The 20,178-nt window shown below is 43.7% G+C and overlaps 1 protein-coding gene across 1 annotated transcript in view; it reads right to left on the reverse strand.

The window, feature by feature from the left end:
• TMPRSS5 (transmembrane serine protease 5) overlaps positions 1–20,178 on the reverse strand; it is a 179,870-nt gene that overhangs the window by 47,875 nt on the left and 111,817 nt on the right. Inside the window, exon 9 of the mRNA XM_078683973.1 lies at positions 8,306–8,484. Within this exon, the coding sequence (XP_078540099.1) occupies positions 8,306–8,484 (179 nt within the window). The remainder of the gene's footprint in view (positions 1–8,305; positions 8,485–20,178) is intronic.

A 20,178-nucleotide genomic window follows, 5' to 3' on the forward strand; every position in this document is an offset into this window, starting at 1 on the left:
CTCAGGAAGGATGCGCACACACGGCGCCCTCGCTCTTCAGGGCGCTAAGGTGCCACAGACGCCCACCTTCACTACAGCTGATCCACAACAACGGTGAGCACAGCGCTGGATATGGACAGTCAGGAATACCCTCAGTTAAGGGTGTTCTGGGTGGTTTTGCTGAGGGCTCTGAGATAGAAGGGTCTTCTTCCTTCAGTAGTTCGATTTCTTTGTCAGTAGTGGTTGTCTTGAGAGAGGGATCGGTCAAAGGCTGAAGGGGGAACAATCCTCTGAAGTAACTGTCAGCCTCAGTGACAAACTAGCTGCTCTCAGTGTGTCCACCTCCTCTCACCACTGCCTCACTCCTCTACTCTGGGGTCAGCACAAAATGGCTGCTGGTCACTGGCCTTATATAGGGTGGCCTGAGACCTGCAGAAGTCTCTAGTCAATTCCAGAAAGTTCCCTAATGTTATCCTATGGACCTGTCCTCCAGTTGTGTCCGTTATGGCAGTTGGTGGACACCATCTTAGGTTTCTGGAGATCCCTAGATTTTCAAGGGGGCTGACTAGGCCTCACAGGTTATGAGGGAAAAATGGCGTCATCGCCAAGGAACACCTAGCCCCCTGACAGCATTAAAAAATTCCTGATGGACATATGTAAAAATAAAAATAGAAACTCTGGGAGGCTAAGGGGGACAAAAATAAATCATGATGGTTAGAGTCTTCCCAGAAGCAGACAGGTCTAACACGCGTCCCCCCCAGCTGAAAGTGGGGAGAACTACCCAACCCCTTGGGAGTCCTCATCACTAAGGCGGAAATACCTGGATAGACCGTCTGCGTTGGCATGGTCCGCCCCAGGTCGGTGTTCCACCCTAAAGTCCATTCCCTGTAGGGAGATGGACCACCTTAGCAACTTGGGATTCTCCCCCTTCATTTGCATCAGCCAACGAAGGGGGCGATGGTCAGTCTGAACTAGGAAGTGCGAACCAAACAGGTAGGGTCGCAGCTTCTTCAGAGCCCAAACCACCGCAAAGGCTTCTCTCTCAATTGTACTCCACCTCCTTTCCCTGGGGAGTAGCCTTCTGGACAGGAAGACCACGGGTTGATCCAAGCCCTCATCATTTAGCTGCGATAACACTGCCCCAATGCCATGTTCTGACGCATCTGTTTGGACAATGAATTCTCTAGCAAAATCAGGGGCCTTGAGAATGGGAGCGGAACACAATGCTTGTTTCAAGGTCATGAAGGCTCGCTGGCAAGCCTCCGTCCAGACTACCCGTCGGGGTTGCTTCTTGGAAGTAAGTTCAGTGAGGGGTGCCACAATAGTGCCATACCCCTTCACGAAGCGACGGTAGTATCCAGTGAGGCCCAGGAAGGCTCGGACCTCTGTTTGAGTCTTGGGGGGCTCCCAGGCGATGATGGTCTCAATCTTTGCCTGGAGGGGCTGTACCGTCCCTCTGCCCACCAAGTGACCTAGGTACACCACCGACCCCTGTCCGATCTGACACTTGCTGGCCTTGATGGTCAAGCCAGCCTGTTGCAGGGCATGAAGAACAGCTTGCAGGTGCTGCAAATGGTCCTCCCAGCTGCTACTGAAGACAGCAATGTCGTCCAGGTATGCAGCAGAAAAAGCTTCCATTCCCGAAAGGACCCTGTTCACCAGCCGCTGAAAAGTGGCAGGGGCATTCTTGAGCCCAAAGGGCATCACACGAAATTGGTAGTGTCCCTCAGGTGTCGAGAAGGCTGACCTTTCCTTCGCCTCCTCGGTAAGGGAAATCTGCCAGTACCCTGAAGTTAGGTCAAAGGTACTTAAGTATTGAGCAGCTCCCAGCCGGTCAATAAGCTCATCCGCCCGTGGGATGGGATGGGCGTCAGTTTTGGTTACTGAATTCAAGCCTCGGTAGTCCACACAGAATCTCAATTCAGGTGTGGTGCCTGGTGGGGCAGCTTTTGGTACCAAAACCACCGGGCTAGACCAAGGGCTACCAGAAGGTTCAATCACCCCTAACTCCAGCATCTTGGCGACTTCACTTTTGATGTTGGCCTTCACCTTGTGCGACAGCCGGTAGATTTTAGATTTCACAGGTGGGCTGTCTTAGTTCGGGAAGACACTTCTCGAGTAGGTGTTCCTTGAGTATGAGGTCATATAGTCCCTCATAGTCTCCTACTTCGCTGCCTCTTACCCAACCCTCCAGGGCCTTCCTGGAGTAGTCCAAGAAATCTACCCAGTTTTGCGTGCCCAGCTTGTAGCTGCCCCGGAACTTTTGCCTATATTTCTCAGGGGTCAACCCAAACTTCTTGAGCAGCGCTGATTTCATAGCCGGATAGTAGGTCTGTTCACTCTGGTCAAGAGCCAACAAAGTATCCCTGCCAGTGGGGGGCATGTATTTGTATAACCCACCTCCCCAGTGGACTTCCAGAATCCCATGGGCCCTTAGCGAGACCTCGTAGGCGGCTAGCCACTTAGCAATGTCGTCACTGGGTACATAACAAGCCATAATATCTTTTGGTAGGTACGGTCTAGGTTCCCTGGTGTTGGTCTGGATATCGCTGCCACCATTCTCTGATTTGGGGGATCCTCGGTTTAGGGCTTGTAAATCCATCTCTTTGATGGTTCGCTCATGCGCCAACCTCCTATCCTCCCTTTCCATGTCCATCCTGGCTAGTTCTATTTTCAACCTCCTCTCCTCCCTCCTATCTTCCAGCTCGGCTTCGGTTAAGCCCCTGTCTGAAACGCTGCTGCTTGCCCTTGAAGGTATCCTGGGACCTGTCAGAAGATTCCCTCTCCCCATTTGGTTCAGCAATGCAGCCTCAGTAACAGTGTCCCCATCACCCACTTCCGTTTCTGGTTCCTCCCTTAGACGAGCTTCTAACCATGCCCTTATGCTTGTCAGCAACTCTCCTTTCTTGGCACCTTTATTAAAAAATACCCCGTTCTGCTGACACCAATCCCTGAGTTGGGCCACAGTATTGGCTTCCAGCTCTTTAAGATTCACCTCCAGCTTTGCCATGGTATAAAATTACTCACAGGAGAAAACCACGAAGTGACCTGAGGTTAACCTCCACCCACCACCAGAAGTAAATTTAGAAAAATCAAAAATGTAAATTAGGAGGGCCGCAGGGAGAAAACTCCAGGTGAGGTCTCGTGGTTGGCACTGCGTTACTAATAAGTGAGTGTAAGTACAAATCCGTTATCCCACCGCTGAAACACCAATTATGTTGGACCTAGATTACCCAAGCCTACATATGGTAGCTTGGCACAGTAGTGGTCTACAGCTAACTCAAGGCGTTGGCTAAGTACTTACAAGTCTCACTCACAGTAACTCAGTGTTGAACCACTAAAATAAAGACACAACACCACTGTTTGGAAAAATACCGTTACCTTTTATAAAACTAATATGTCTCTTTAGATTCAAATCATACAGGATACAACATCAATTTCTTTCAGGAATAAACATTACACTTTTGCTTTGAGAAATTACTTTTCACTCTTCCTGCTGTGGAAAAAGGGCAGTAAACCACATTCTTTTGTCAAAGATTCAGTAATGAATAACGGTAACTCTTTGGATGATTAGGAGAATCTCATTAGCTCCACACCATGCAGGGTTACTATACATTAATACTCAATGTCACAATGCTTCACCAATAGATTTACAGAAAGGAAGATGCAGTCTGTCAGTGCAATATATGTTTAAAGATTCATTAGCAGGTACATTACCCCACAGCTCTAAAGCACTGCTCAACTCACAGAATGACCTGGTTGTAGCTCTTCACTGCATAACCCACCAGTTATGTAACTAAAAGGGAAGATACAATAACATTAGCAAGGTTCCCCTCACTCTAAATCACAGATTACACCTCTCTAGTGGAGGAACCACTCCCTCAGTTACCAATAGACTATTAGGGTCTTGACGCAGGAACCCTGTGATTCCCTACACCACCTCCTCCTCTCTCCTCTGTGGTAAGTAGTGAGGTCTTTGCTGTGGCTCTCTGAGTCACTTAACCCACTTTCGTTTTCCAGGTATTAGACAGTTAGATTTCTGGGGCTTAGCCCTGAGGTCCCGGATGTCAGGCACTTGGCTCTGCTGCCTCCCGCTCCCTCTCTACCCGGCTTACTTGTGGGGTTTGAAGTGTCCCAGCGGTTGTTTTCTCCACACTCGATGGAGCTTGGCAGCAGTCAGGCGGAAGGGGGAAGACAGGGAAGGCTTCCCCGGCCCAGGGCTCCCTACCGCGTCGTCCGCTGTGGCACTCTTGCCTCTTCTCCGGAGATCGTCGATGCGGCGCTCCTCGGCTGACGCGATGACTCTCTTCCAGCTGGCACTTCTCCGCCGGACATGCGCGGAAGTGCTCGCTCTACTCCCGCCTCCGCACTCGCTCACAGGAAGGACACTGTTCCTCACGGCGATGCTGCTCTCCTGGGCCTGCCCGACCCTAGGCCCCTCCTGCTTTCGATAGCGGGCGCGCTGTGGGCATGCGCGGAAGCACTTCCTGCTCTGCTTGACGCGGCTGGTGCCCCCGGGGTCCCGCAATCCACTAACACAGCGCCGCTACTCCTCCTCAGACACCTTCAGCTCCGGCCTCTCAGGAAGGATGCGCACACACGGCGCCCTCGCTCTTCAGGGCGCTAAGGTGCCACAGACGCCCACCTTCACTACAGCTGATCCACAACAACGGTGAGCACAGCGCTGGATATGGACAGTCAGGAATACCCTCAGTTAAGGGTGTTCTGGGTGGTTTTGCTGAGGGCTCTGAGATAGAAGGGTCTTCTTCCTTCAGTAGTTCGATTTCTTTGTCAGTAGTGGTTGTCTTGAGAGAGGGATCGGTCAAAGGCTGAAGGGGGAACAATCCTCTGAAGTAACTGTCAGCCTCAGTGACAAACTAGCTGCTCTCAGTGTGTCCACCTCCTCTCACCACTGCCTCACTCCTCTACTCTGGGGTCAGCACAAAATGGCTGCTGGTCACTGGCCTTATATAGGGTGGCCTGAGACCTGCAGAAGTCTCTAGTCAATTCCAGAAAGTTCCCTAATGTTATCCTATGGACCTGTCCTCCAGTTGTGTCCGTTATGGCAGTTGGTGGACACCATCTTAGGTTTCTGGAGATCCCTAGATTTTCAAGGGGGCTGACTAGGCCTCACAGGTTATGAGGGAAAAATGGCGTCATCGCCAAGGAACACCTAGCCCCCTGACAGCATTAAAAAATTCCTGATGGACATATGTAAAAATAAAAATAGAAACTCTGGGAGGCTAAGGGGGACAAAAATAAATCATGATGGTTAGAGTCTTCCCAGAAGCAGACAGGTCTAACACTGCCTAAATTTGAATTTCTCCTAACAGTACTGCTGCTTCTTTCTTCCAACAATCCACAAACAAATTGTCCTTTCAACTGTATTTACTTTCTCTCCTCAACAGTAACTGTGACCCCTCTTCCAACAAACATGGCTACTGACCACCAGCAATAACTACAATAACTTCCAGCTTTCTTCTGGAAATAACTGCTAGAGAGTACCAAAAAGATGGCTCATGCATGGCATGATTTTATTTCTGAGAAGGTCAACTCAGATTGTGATCCTTTTGAGTTTGATCATTTAATAAGACAATGACACCTGTTACATACACTGCTTATATACTGTTAATACTATTATTAAGTGTGCTCCAAGCACCAATAAGTTTACTATTTTCATATAATTAATTCTTAGAAGAACAACTAAGCTAATAAGATGTATCTTTGGGCTAATTTCCCGGTAAGGGTCCACCTGTGCAAATTTTCATTGCTACTGCAGGAACATACTGTTCTGCTATTTGCACCGGTTTTTCAGGAGACAGAATGGAATTGTTGCCTATTAGAGGTGTGTAACCGATTGGAAAAACAATTTGACACAGCTCAAAGCAAAATTATTCATTATTTGTGTATTGGAATCATTGGTCCCTGACTGTACTGGAGCTGCACAGACTATCTGGTGCCAACAAAAGAATACGGCTCATGCGTATTTACATAACTCCATACGATGTTTGTCTTTTAGGAAATCTATCACTACAGGTTTTTTTATGTGTCACGTCTCTATTATTTTTTCTCTCAGAAGTATACTGGTAGCAGAATATATTTCTGTTTCTGTTGCAGGGGCAAATCACTTAAAACCTTTTATCAACTACTACTAATTTCAGCCGAAGGACAGGCTTATGTGCACATTTAGGTAATAGTAGAGCCTTACTAACAGATCCTAAACAGGATGGAGTTTTGTACTAATAACATGACCTTCCTAGTAAAAGATGATTGTGGTATGGACAATATTACGTCTATTTGCAATTGTTTCAAAGTTGACTGGAGGATCTATGAGGAACCAGATTTGTGTTTTCCACGCCAAGAAGATACACTGTTATTTAACGTGTTTCCATACCAGTGCTTCAAGCTCGATGGTCCCCTCTACTGACTGTAGTCAAGAGCTATTGGCTAGCCATTTTAGACAAGGAGAATGGCATCACCTTTCAGAAAATTCCGTTTTGACTAATGCTCTTGCAAGGTATAAAGGTAGGTTACACTAGTCTTTCCTTTGATGAACACAGGTTGGTCCTTACTGTCAACATGGATGTGCAAAAGTGAGCCCAAGAGCCTAACCCATTGGATTACTTGGCTGAGGCACTAAAAAATGAACAGAACAAGTGAAGAGATAGGTCACACTTTCTTTAGTTTGTTTATTGACCTCATTGCATTTGCGGAGAGGCCACATTATCACACCTGAGGGATTCAGGCGATCAGAAATTGTATGACCAGAGCAGCACTACTTTAGTCAATTTAATTAACTTAAAGAATGGGGTTAGACTCTAATGCACCAGCTGGCAGTGGTTTCACTGGCTTATCAGCTAGTGTTGTATTATATTGTAGGTTTTTTTTCTCCTGAGAAGGAATATTCTAGATGGACTTTGAAGCCATGATCAGTTTAGTAATGCCTTTATTATAGCCTGATGCATTTAAAGTGTTTGACTAACATTCCTGTTTTTTTTAAATTTACTTTGAACAGATGAATACAGAAAAACAGAAAGTACTGTCCTATAATTGTATTTTCTAGAGTTGTATTTCACTGAAGTTGACATTAAAACATCTTCCTACACAAACACTTGTTAATGGGACTGACTTACCATGCGAAAATCACACTGATCACATTGTTTTATTTTTTATTATTTGCATTGCAGGAACAAGTAATTAGCTGGGGCATCACTGAGATACTTAGGGCCATATTATCAAGAAAGGGCCATACATTATCGCCGCTTTTATCGGCAGGAAACTGCCGCTAAAGCGACGATAATGGGCTTGATAATATGCCTTTGTGAATTCCCATAGAACCCAGGTTCTGGTGTTAACCTGGGCTTCTATGGGAATTTATAAGGGCTTATTATCAAGCCCATTATCGCCGCTTTAGCGGCAGCTTCCTGCCGATAAACGTGGCGATAATTAATCACCCTTTCTTGATAATATGGCCCTTAGTGCTCCTTTAACATGAAAGAGGAAGAACATGGTGTATCTACGTATGACAATCTGTACACTGCAGTGCAAACATTTGTAAATTCCTTTAAAAACACAGTGAGAATCAGATGTTGCAAGTTATCCTTAAGACTTTTAGCCTGAAAGTTTTGCTTTTTTAATGCCGTGGTTTGGACGCTTTGTCAGGCTGTTCCTAAGTGCACACAAGTTGACCAATGTTTATTAAAGCATTCTGTCTGGATCACTAAAGTACTTTTATGGGTGGAAGTTGGGATTCAATCACCTTTACTCAATGTAGGTCCACAACAGGCTGGGGCCATTCTAGATTTTGAAGAAAACGAAATAAAGTGTGAACAAAGCAAAACAAATATTGTGGAGTATCCCAAGACCATTACTGCAGTAAGATAAAACAAAACCAGCAGAGTGCTTTTGATATCAATGGATGTAAAAATTGAGCAAATTTAATTAAAGGTAGTGATGCTAGAAAGTATCATTATTTTTTAAGACTTATTACCACATTTCTGTGAGATTCTATTTGGCTGGTACAAACCTTCCCCCCCACACCTCCAAATTAAGCTATGCTTTCTTTAAGATGCTCAAATGAACTGCGGATATGCATTAAGCCACTGAGATATCTTACTAGCAAGAAAAATAATTTCAAAAGGGCCAATATCTGAACTGCACAACTCTAGAAGGAGGTTATTTGTAAGACAAGGCAGAAAGATAAATAAAATGAGGCACTTTGTGTAAACATTTAAATTTATATTATTAAGATTTAGCTAGAATCTGTGTACCAACATCTACTTAGTATCTACTCATTAAATAAACCACAGATTAAGAAATATTGCACCTGAGAAATTTAAAGGGATTGTAAGCTTCATCATGGCAATGTCATAGTCATGGGTCCGGTCATTGTAGTTTTGATGGTAGAAGATTTTCTCCACAGTAGTTCCCTCTGCAATTCTAGCAGATGACTGGGTGACAAGCCCAGTTATAACCAACCAACTGGAGACCTGAGGTGACCTGTAGCTGGAAACCAAGTCAAAATATACACTTTAATTACTCATGAAAATATATATTGTCTTTAAAAGTAGAATTTGTTAGCCAATAAAGACAATTCTAGAATTAGCAATTTTGAACCAATCATTGAACAAAGCAGGAGTGAGTCCTACGAATTTTACGTTTCATTATTGTTTAGCTAACATCAACGAGGCTCAAAATGTGGCATGGGTAGCAACACAGAGATAAACCCGTTATTTTAGTTTTACATGATGTACATAGATTTGCGTTTAAGTTCAGTTACATTAAATAAATGAGAGGCAATACAAATGATTATACATTATGTACTAATAAGTGAGAAGTACTTTATTGTCTCGTGTTTTAAACCACTTGCATTATTTACCCAATACAAAACATACAAGAGTATCCTCTTAAAATTAGACAAGAAGTACAACATTTAAAAACACATAAAATATAAGGCACCATACCATATAAAATCTAATTCATTCAGTGACATACCTACAAATATGCCTCAATAAAACTGAACAAAAACATAGAGGCATATATTCAAGCCCATATCACCACCACAATGTCACCTATAGTGACATTGTGGTGGCGATAGGAGCTGCGCCTTATGTACAAGGCAGCGTTAAGCCACTTAAGTACATAAGGCCCGCTTTCACGCTATGGTTAGCATGAAAGGGGTGGGCAGTGGGTGTTGCGATGGGCGTTCCACCTCCACAACCATTGTATTTGATGCAGTCCCCTATGTACAAGGGTGGTGTACATAGGAGGCAGAGCCAAAATTAAGACCAGGTAAAAACTTGACCTTAAATGGCGAAACGAGCAGAAATGCATTATTTCTCCTCGTTTTTCCTTTCTCCAGCTGTGCTGCCTTGTGAAGCACACATGGAAAATGCCATTGTTTGTTTATGTACAGGAAACAAACTTAAAAAAAAAAAGACAATTAGTCACTTTCATTCAGCACACATGAAAGTGGCTGAATGTTATTTTTTTTAAAGCTTCATGCAGCACACATGAAAGTGACAGATGGCATTTCTAGGATTGTTTATGTGCAGGAAGGGACACCTTCCTACACATAAACAATCCTCCCCTGCACGCAAACACCCTTGCACTCTGGTGCAAGACTCCCTGCATTGGCGCTAAGTTGCGAAACTTAGTGCCATTGCAGGGGAAAATGCAAGGCTGCACCACATTCTTGTAAATATGGTGCACCCTTGTGTATCAGAAGTGGGGGAGAGAGGCGTTAAGCCAGGAAGGCTAACGCTTCTTTCCTCCACTTCCTTGTACATATCCCCCATAATGTCTGTTAGCAGCAACAATCAAACAACCTGTGATAACAAGTCCCCTTCGATCAGGCTTCCTACCCCTAATTGCTTGAGACCAATAGTTTGTTATATTACCAACAGCTTTTGGAGTGGAGCCCCTGAAACAAAATAATGTTGCTTCCATGATAGTTCTGACTCCCTCACTGTTGAAAATAGTTTTAAATACGTCTTGTGCAGATCAAGGAGCTCACGGCAGAGACGGAGAATGTGTTCCAACATTTCTGGCCCACATGGCATAGCCAGCATATATTATGTACTAATTGAAAATGTGAAATACAGAAGAGGAATATTGTTCAAACCCGTCCTCAGATAGAAGACAGGTTGAGCCATAATCCTCTGTATACCTGCTCATTCTCGGTTTTAGATATACCTATTCTCTGTCCCAAGTCAATGGGGACTCCTCATGCAGAAAATGCCACTATATTCTGCAAACAAGCTTGGGAAAGCACAGAGAGGGCCCAGCTTTTATAACTTACAACATTTTTTCACTTAACTGTAGGTCTTTCCCCAAGCACACAGGGGAGCTAAAAATGCTCATTGAGGACATTAATCTGGATGTCCTATTTCTAACTGAAACATGGACACATAAGGATTCAGCTCCCGATGTGGTCTGTACATTGCCCTCAGGCTATAATATCCAGCGCAAAGACCGCGTGGGAAAATAAGGAGGGGACATTGCCATCATTTATGAAGACCTTTTCAAATGTAGTGTCAAACCCAACTCAGTACTTAACTGTGAGAGTCTACTCTTTTCCATTTCACTCTCCGCTATACTGACCTTTTCTGGGATTCCTATATATCGTCCGCTGGGGCCAGTGGGCCACTTTCTTAGCTCCCTGCCAGAAGCTGTTGCTTCACTAGCGAAATCCTCCAGGAATTTTTCGCTGATAGGGGATTTTAACCAACACTTTGAGGACCCTACTAAAAGTGAGGCATCTGAGCTCATACAAGATCTCGCTGCAATACAACTCATTCAAAAAGTCACAGGGCCTACGCATATAAAATGTCATACCTTAGACCCTGTGTTCACTAATATCATGGAGCTGACGGTAGAGACTCCTATTGCCCTACCATGGTCTGATCATTTAATAATACCATTTTCTCTAAAATCTCTCACTCATTATGAACCCAAGGAACACATCTCTACGAAAGCCTGCCCGTGGTCCAAACTTTCCGCTGAGGCGTGGTCGACAGAACTCAAAAACTCAAAACCCACTTTTGATTCAGACACTATTTCAGCATCTAAGACGTTTAATCTTTGGTTGGAATCTACAATGGATAGAGTTATTCCGATTAAAAACTACAATCGCAGGATGAGAGAAACACTTCTCCTTGGTACTCACCTCAGCTCAGACTGCTCAAACAGACATGCACACAGTTAGAGAGGATATGGAGGAAGGACTTTAGCGAAAGCAGAAAAATAATATACAGAGAATCCATTAAACGTTATCAAGCTGAAATGAAAAGGGCACAATCACTCTACTATGAGGAGAAAATCAAGGCAGCAGCAAACGCACCCAAAGAAATCTTTCGGATCACCAAGTCTCTTTTGGAGTCCACTCCCCAAGATTCCTCCTCAAGTACAACCACTGGGAAATGTAATGAACTGGCGGGTGGGAAAAATACAATCCATTTATGCTACTCTCCCTGTCTCCCCAATGCCCAGCGATTTCGTCACCCGCTGACTGGGCAGGATGTATCTCATTCAATGAGCATGAGGGAAAGAGCCATTCCCACCCTGGAGGAATTTCCACTTTTGGACATGGAGACTCTATCTGATATCTTCTCCCAAATAAAATCAGGCTCTCATTTAGATCTCGCTCCCTCTCATATTTTATCCAAGGTAAAAGTTGTGGTATCACCAGCCATTCAGGAGGTGCTAAACTTCTCCATTTCCAATGAACTTGTGCCACCGGCTTGGAAGCACGCCATGGTAAAAGAATTACTGAAAAAACCTAGCCTGGACCCAGAAGTACTGAGCAACTACTGTCCTATATCCCTGCTACCCATGCTTAGTAAGATCTTTGAAAACATATAAATTCCACCATGTCATCCTTTCTAGAGACCCATGAGCTATTACATCGCTCCCAGATGGGTTTCCACCCACCTCATGGCACAGAATCCGCATTAACGGCTTTGGTTGAGGAAGATAGGAGGATAGTAAATCTAGTAATAGTAGACCTTAGCCCGGCCTTCGACGCGGTCAATTTCTATCTTCTCATTGAACCGCTAAGAAGAGCCATGGTAGCAGGAGGAGCCATCTCTTGGATTCAATTTTTCCCTAATGGCAGGACTTTTCAGGTCTTCGTGGGGGAATCCACCTCCAGACCTCTACCTCTTAACTATGTAGTATCCCAGGGATCTTCTCTAAGTCCCACTCTTTCCAATGTTTATATGATGCCACTGGCAGAGGTCATCCAGCCATTTGGGAATAAAGTAGTCACCTACGCGGAATGATACTCAGCTGGTGGTATCTCTAAACCATCTGCGGACTGATCCTGCAGACCTGGAGCTCTGCCTGGAAAAAGTCGCCACTTGGATGCAACATTAATGTCTCAAACTCAATGAAGAAAAAATGGAAGTCATGAACTTGGACAATACATCCAAGTTAGTCCCCACACTGCAGATGTCCTTGCCTGGGTGCCCCCCCCAGTCCCGAAGGCCAAGATTAAGAGCCTGGTGTGTGGCTGGAGAATTCTCTCAAACTCGACCAACAGGCAGTGGCAGTGTCAGGGGCTTGTCACGGCATCCTCAGAATGCTGCGGAAAGTCCTCTCCCTACTGCCCATAGAGGCAAGGAGAGTCGTGGTCCAGGCCCTGATTCTTTTGCGCCTGGGCTACTGTAACTCACTGCATTTGGGAGCTCCAAAATCTACTCTAAGGAAGCTCCAGGTGGCACAGAATTGTGCTGCCTGACTGTTGACTGGCTGTTGCAGAACACAGTCGGCTAGGCCCAGTTTGAAAACCCTACACTGGCTGCAGATAGAGGAGAGGATCTCCTTCAAGTCCTTATGTACTGCTCATAAGACTCTTATGGTCATAGGCCCTCGCATCAACCAGTCTCTTGTCACCGCGTAACTTCCCAAGAAGGCTCTTTGCTCGGCGAACCTAAACTTAGCCAGCATTCCTAAAATTAATTGGTTGCGTAGCGGAGGTCTTTCCTTTTCATATAACATAGCCAGATTGTGGAATACCCTCCCTCTCAATCTGTGGCTTGAAACTTCCCACTTTACCTTCCGGAAGTGTCTCAAAACTTGGCTATTCCGGAAGAGTAATTGCTAGCCATCTTTTTCAACCTGTTTTGCCGTTAGCGCTGGGATGCCTCAGGGTAGCTATGCGCTCAACAAATGCTAATTAATAATAATAATAATAAAGGGTCCTCACCAATAAAGGTGAAATACCAAGGCACTCTGAGGTATTTTTAGATAGTCTGGTTCTCACCTTGTTCAGTAATTTTTATCAAAGGACTCCCTCCTTCTTTAAGTCTTCAAGGAGGTTGAGTCCGCCCTAGTGGTGCTCACCTACCAGGGCAGGGAGAGGATGCTGTTGATGAAGCATGTGTGTGAGGTTTCCTCTTCCATATAGGATGACTTTCCTCATAAGCGCAGGAGAAGTTCTATGACATCCGAAAATTGTGGATTCATGATGGTTGTTGTATGATTACAAAACAACATATCTTTTATCTTGCTCTTGTTTTTTCTGGTGCTACCATATTCAATTTTGTGTTTTCAATTATACTCTTTCGTGACGTATGGTGGCCTACCCTCCACCTCTCTGTTTATGTGTTAAAGCTAACTGCCAATGTACTAGAAGCTCTAGAAAATTTCAAAAACAGTAACAAGTGACTTTTGAAAGTACAACGTCCTATGGTATATGTGACCTTATAAAATGTATCTAGAAAAATAGATTAATGAAATTACAAAATATTTACCAAGATGAGGATGAAAAATGTATTACTGCAATGGACTTCAAGCCACAAATCTTACAAACTACAGTACAGTCATTCAGAAAATGGGAAGGGTGCATTTGCAAAACCATAAATATATGGCTTTAAGAATTTGGTAGGAATGAAGTAGGTAATCTGGTTATCAATCAATAAATCAATCAATCATACCACTAAGGGCAGAGGTACATTCCCTAATCTTTATTAAATACCAATCCTTTGCAGTGGAGGCCCATGCTGGACAAGCTATAGACTATCTATAAACCAAACAAATGGGCATGGAGAACGCTCCCGTTTTCAAATTTAAAGAAATAGTCATGATTTGAAGTCTTTTTAATACATAAAAATGGGAAATGAAAGCATTAGTGAACCCTTTCTCAAAGTAAGTGGATTCACTGTCATATCCACTATTGAAAATGGGAAAGCAAAGTGTTAGGCCTTATTTTCTATCAGCAAAGAAAAGAGAAAAGCATAACAATAGTAGTTAACATGTATTATGATTGGTAAACCATTAAATATCTACAGGGCAAACATAATACATATTCAGTCGATCAATGCACTTACTCCAACTAGGAAGTATAATCTCACTGCACGATAACAAGATATATTAAGTCTTATATTCATCCTGATTACATGGAATACATTATTTTAGCAATAACAAAATGCCTAGAAATTCGTAACAAATGCGTCATTATAAAAAGGAAAATACGTTGGGGCTTTGCGCTACTTTTGCATAAGTTTTAACATGGGAAAAGTGATGCAAAAGTGGCGCAACAGGCGTGTAAATCTGCCCCGTTATTTGTAGTTTATCAGCAGCATTCAGTTGGGCATAGTTTGTGGATCCACCTAAACAGACAAGTAAAGGAAATTAATTCCATAATCAATCGTAGATTTAATAATCATTGTGGTCAGATCACTAGTTATTATCCTCAGTAGGCACCTTGAGAGTGAATAAACCATCAGAAGCAATGTATTTTTTTTACATTTTAAATGCTGCTCAAAGCCTGAGGTATTAAGATTCCCAGAACAGGGATAATTCACGTTTTTGCTTTTGTCAGTAAAAATGACAGAAAAAGAGCATTATTTTTAGTTTCTTCCATATACCTGCAGTGTAAACAATGTTTAGAGGGAATAATATGGAATTGACACTGTGCAAAGTGTACAAAGGCACTATTTTAGGTGCAGCCCATTTCAAATGAGAGTTTGATATTGCATCAGGTTTAATATTCAGAAATGTTTTAATCAATTGGCCTTCTGTAGATTGTTATGCCTTTTTGCTGAGATATCATTCCAATTTTGATTTAAGTTTGAGTATTACACTGCCAGATGAAAGACGGATGAAAGCGCCACACAGAGGTGTGTGCAAACCATTGGATGTGGCGTAACGGTTACTGGGGACCAGGTTTGAGTCTCGCCGTCAGCTCAACATCCTGTGATTCTGGGCAAGTCACTGAATCTCCATTTGCCTTAAAAAATATGAATGTGTCATATGAGGATTTGAAAAAAAATATTATCTGTAGTAGGTATTTTAGTCATATTCTACTCAAGCTGCGAGAGCCCAGTGAATAATGCACAGCAGGAAGTCGTAATTCTAGGACAGGGGCATGTGCTGCATACAGTGATTGTGACTTCTGAGCCCCTGCCCTGTGTTTAGGATACCTAAAGGCAAACAGATGGTGATTAAAAACAATTTTTTGCCTCCTGATCTTCCCACACAGGTGGAAAAGTCACACATGTAAACAACTGTTACAAATATGGAAAAAGGCTATTGTTAGAGAGAAAAAGAATCCAAACTGCATTATTGTTCCCAACAGATATGCCAGTAGGGTCGGAATTCCACATGTTATGAGTCCGCCTAAAGCACATGCAAGGGACTGGGTTGTAGACCGTCACCATAAAAGAGTGTGTACACTTAAACTCCAAATGTTAGTGCCACTGCTTACAGTAGGTTCCTGCATGGTGATGTTCCAGGCCTCTGCTCTGGGCACCTGATACTGATAAAGACAGCTGTGATTCCACCGCCTCTGCTGATGCGTAATCAGCAGCAGTCTGTGCAGGTAAGCGCAGTGGGGCGGTGTGGATGTCGACAGACAACGGTATAGGCATTATTTATTTATTTAATTTTCTCCATTCCGTCGACTGTTGGCCAGCCCTCCCCCCCACCCCCCACCCCGCCCCGCCTCTCTTACCTGCACAGACCAGCGCTGTGCGTCATTGGTCTTGATATCTCCCAGTTGTGCTGGCGGACTTCCTTGAAAATGTAAGATGAATCAATGCACTAAACGCATCCAGGGCCGGACTGGGCACCGAAACCAGCCCTGGCAAGCTGCTCGGCCGGGCCCCCGGGGGGTAGAGGGGAGTGCGGCCGAGCTGTTTGCTCGAGACAGTTTAGCCGATTTTGTTACAGGGACCGATATTGCAGGCCTCCTGTAACAGAAATGGCCCACCAGAGGGCCAAAACCAGCCCCCACCCTAGCGGCCCACCAGGGAAACGCCCGGTGCCCGCTGCGGCCAGTCCTGTACGCATCTACTGCAGGGCTCTTTGAATGACCCATTTGTCACAGGTTGAAATTATGCTGTACAGCACACAGACAAAGCAGGAAAAATATATTTTTTGTACTGGAAGGGTATCTTTCCAATACATGAACTATTCCTTACAGATTGCCCCCTCTTTACACAGTTGAACAAGGGTGCATTGTTGTCGCTTGCAGCCTAAAAAGCTTCAGAGCAGGGAGGATTCAAAACAGCAGCAAATCTTAGTAGACATAAGACTGTTCTGTTCCCACCCTTTAACGCAATGCAGAGCAGCATCTTTAGTTGCTGTGTTGCAATAATATTTTTTAAATGTGTGCCACAATATATATAAGATTCTATGGATTAGATAAACAGTTAGATGCCCCAGGAGGAACAGCGTAATTGGCAGACAAACACTCATTGCAGAAGCTTCTACAAGAACTCAATAAAGAAACAGCTCTGGGTCAGACAGGCAGTAGTACTTCAATCACATTGTGTACCCCACAGCTGCCTGCACCAGTGACACATGCCTTATAAGATAGAAGTGAATACAGATAGAACATGGGGGTATATTATCAAGATAGGAGATAAAATTATCGCCTCTTTATCGGTAGAAAACTGCCGATAAAGTGGCGATAATGGGCTTGATAATATGCTCTATGGAATTCCAATCGAAGCCCATGTTAGATGTGAAGACATCTAACATGTGTTGTTGACACCTATCACACAAATTATCTAAGCAAGAATAATTTTGCACCTAGAATTACCAAGAATTGACAAAGCCAATATCTCTCTCCTTTATAATGCGAGTGACCAGCTGTTGTTTTTGGCAATGTTTGCAATGTAGAGGTGTGTTTGGTGTGTAGGGGTGGCAAATATGGGTGATAGGTGGAGGTGATGTTACTAAAGGCCACAACTATGTAACATCATAGTATGGAGGTGTGCAGTGGGATAATTAGTGTGTGATGGGCCCCAGCACAAGGAAGTTAATGGGCTCCTGTTTGAACTGAGAAATAAGACAGAAATGTGGATTTAATGCATTTTTGAGCTATGGTGCCACGGCACCTGCTACTCATTAATCAATCAATCCGAATTTATAATATGATACTAGTCACCCACGGAGGGACTTGCTGCAGATGGTAGAATTAGTTTACCAGATAGGTCTTGGGTCCCTTTCTGATTTTCTGAAGAGAGATAGAGGTTTAGAGGGGAAGGGGACGGAGAGGGGGAGACTGTTCAAGGTAGGAGGAGGAGTGTCCTCCACTCTTCCGGCAGATGCGGGGGTGTGAGCGAGTGAGAGGGAGACTGAGCGCAGGTGTCTCGAGGGATGGTGGAAGCTCAGGCGGTGGTTGATGTATGCTGGTCCTTGATTGTGCAGGGCTTTGAAGGTATGGGTCCGAATCTTGAATTGACATCTCTAGGAGGTCGAGGATGAGTTTTGCTGCTGAGGTCTCTATGATACAATTTAGAAAGAAGGGGACCCCTACTTTTGGTGAACTCACTAAATGTAGGGAATAATATAAACTCTATTTGTAACACAACCAATAGTGAGCTAGTTTAATTGGCCAAGGACACCCAAGGAAACTAGTCTGACATGTGACTAAATTAAATCAAACATAAACAGAAGAGATAACTATTTTTTGTTTATAAGTCAAAATATTTTTGTTTTATTTAAATCATTTTCTTCTTTTTTGATACACATTTCATATATATCTGTACATATTACATTAAAATGACAAACTTATGTAAATATAACAAATGTGCAAAAATAAGCTAAATAATAAAGAAACATAACTGAGTGAAAAACTCAAATGACAGTGATGTTAAACGGGGCTATTGGAGTAAGCAAAGCGGTGGGTGGAATCTCTACGCGCGTTTCGGCATTTGCCTTCTTCAGGAGTCCGTCATTTGCACTAAGACATATACATAACAATAAAAGGTGGGTGTGACACTCTTCTATGATTAATGTTCTGACTGGATAATTCAGCTAGTGGGTGATAATCTCATTGCTCTGTAGGATTATGTAGGATACCTTACACTTGTTATTGTAGTACTATCTCTTGTATCTGTGCTTCATACGGAGGACAATGACGAATTGAATCCGGTATGTGCGATGGAAGACGCTTATCTCCTAGTGGGTATTTCTTATTATTGTTGGTTATATCGAGCTAGTTAGATCAGCGGTATTGGTAGAGCCTGTAAGACCTCTTAGCTCCAATGTGGGATGTTCATGTCACCTGTCGCGGTGGCATCGATATCTCTATTCGGCGGGAGAAACGCAGGAGGGGGCCACACGGTCCTGATAACTATTAAAACCTTGTCTATAACTTGCGTTGCATTGTATCCGGCGGATTGGTTCTTGATATAGGGCCGACTGAATCAATTGGTAGTTCTCAGCGTTTACGCTTTATCGGCAGCATGCGCCGAGATTAAACATGCGTCCTTCCTCGTGATAATACTGGATCCATCCAGTATTATCACGAGGAAGGACGCTCTCCAGAACCCCGGTTTAATCTCGGCGCATGCTGCCGATAAAGCGTAAACGCTGAGAACTACCAATTGATTCAGTCGGCCCTATATCAAGAACCAATCCGCCGGATACAATGCAACGCAAGTTATAGACAAGGTTTTAATAGTTATCAGGACCGTGTGGCCCCCTCCTGCGTTTCTCCCGCCGAATAGAGATATCGATGCCACCGCGACAGGTGACATGAACATCCCACATTGGAGCTAAGAGGTCTTACAGGCTCTACCAATACCGCTGATCTAACTAGCTCGATATAACCAACAATAATAAGAAATACCCACTAGGAGATAAGCGTCTTCCATCGCACATACCGGATTCAATTCGTCATTGTCCTCCGTATGAAGCACAGATACAAGAGATAGTACTACAATAACAAGTGTAAGGTATCCTACATAATCCTACAGAGCAATGAGATTATCACCCACTAGCTGAATTATCCAGTCAGAACATTAATCATAGAAGAGTGTCACACCCACCTTTTATTGTTATGTATATGTCTTAGTGCAAATGACGGACTCCTGAAGAAGGCAAATGCCGAAACGCGCGTAGAGATTCCACCCACCGCTTTGCTTACTCCAATAGCCCCGTTTAACATCACTGTCATTTGAGTTTTTCACTCAGTTATGTTTCTTTATTATTTAGCTTATTTTTGCACATTTGTTATATTTACATAAGTTTGTCATTTTAATGTAATATGTACAGATATATATGAAATGTGTATCAAAAAAGAAGAAAATGATTTAAATAAAACAAAAATATTTTGACTTATAAACAAAAAATAGTTATCTCTTCTGTTTATGTTTGATTTAATTTAGTCACATGTCAGACTAGTTTCCTTGGGTGTCCTTGGCCAATTAAACTAGCTCACTATTGGTTGTGTTACAAATAGAGGTCTCTATGATATACAGTTTCTTCTGGAGGTGGATGGTGATTCCTTTGTAGAGAGATTTGCCATAGTCCAATCAGCTAGTGACGAGGGCTTGAGTGGCGGTACGTGTGGTGCTGGCTGGGAGTCATTTGAAGATCTTTCAAAACATGCGCCGGGTGAGGAAGAAGGCAACAGATATAATGAAGCTACAGCCCAGTAAGCATAGTTGCATAGGCTAGGTTTAAGAGAAAGGCAGAGAGGTATGTTTGGGGTTTAGCGGGTTGAAAAAAGCATATTTTGCTAGGTGTTTGTAAGAAAACAGACAGGGTCATGAAAGTGCTTACTGTGGGCCATGTTTATCAAGAGGTTGCACCGCCTTTGGACTACTAAATGTGAGGCAAAAGGTAAGCAACCCTCAAGATGCGATTTATCAAGCCACGCAAGGCCACCTTTCGTGCCCCTGTGTGGCTTGATAAATCAAGAGTAACACAGCCCAAATCGTTGCATTGTGTTACACTGACCCA

The sequence above is a fragment of the Lissotriton helveticus genome, chromosome 3_1, assembly GCF_964261635.1.
Source record: "Lissotriton helveticus chromosome 3_1, aLisHel1.1, whole genome shotgun sequence".
NCBI classification, from domain to species: domain Eukaryota; kingdom Metazoa; phylum Chordata; class Amphibia; order Caudata; family Salamandridae; genus Lissotriton; species Lissotriton helveticus.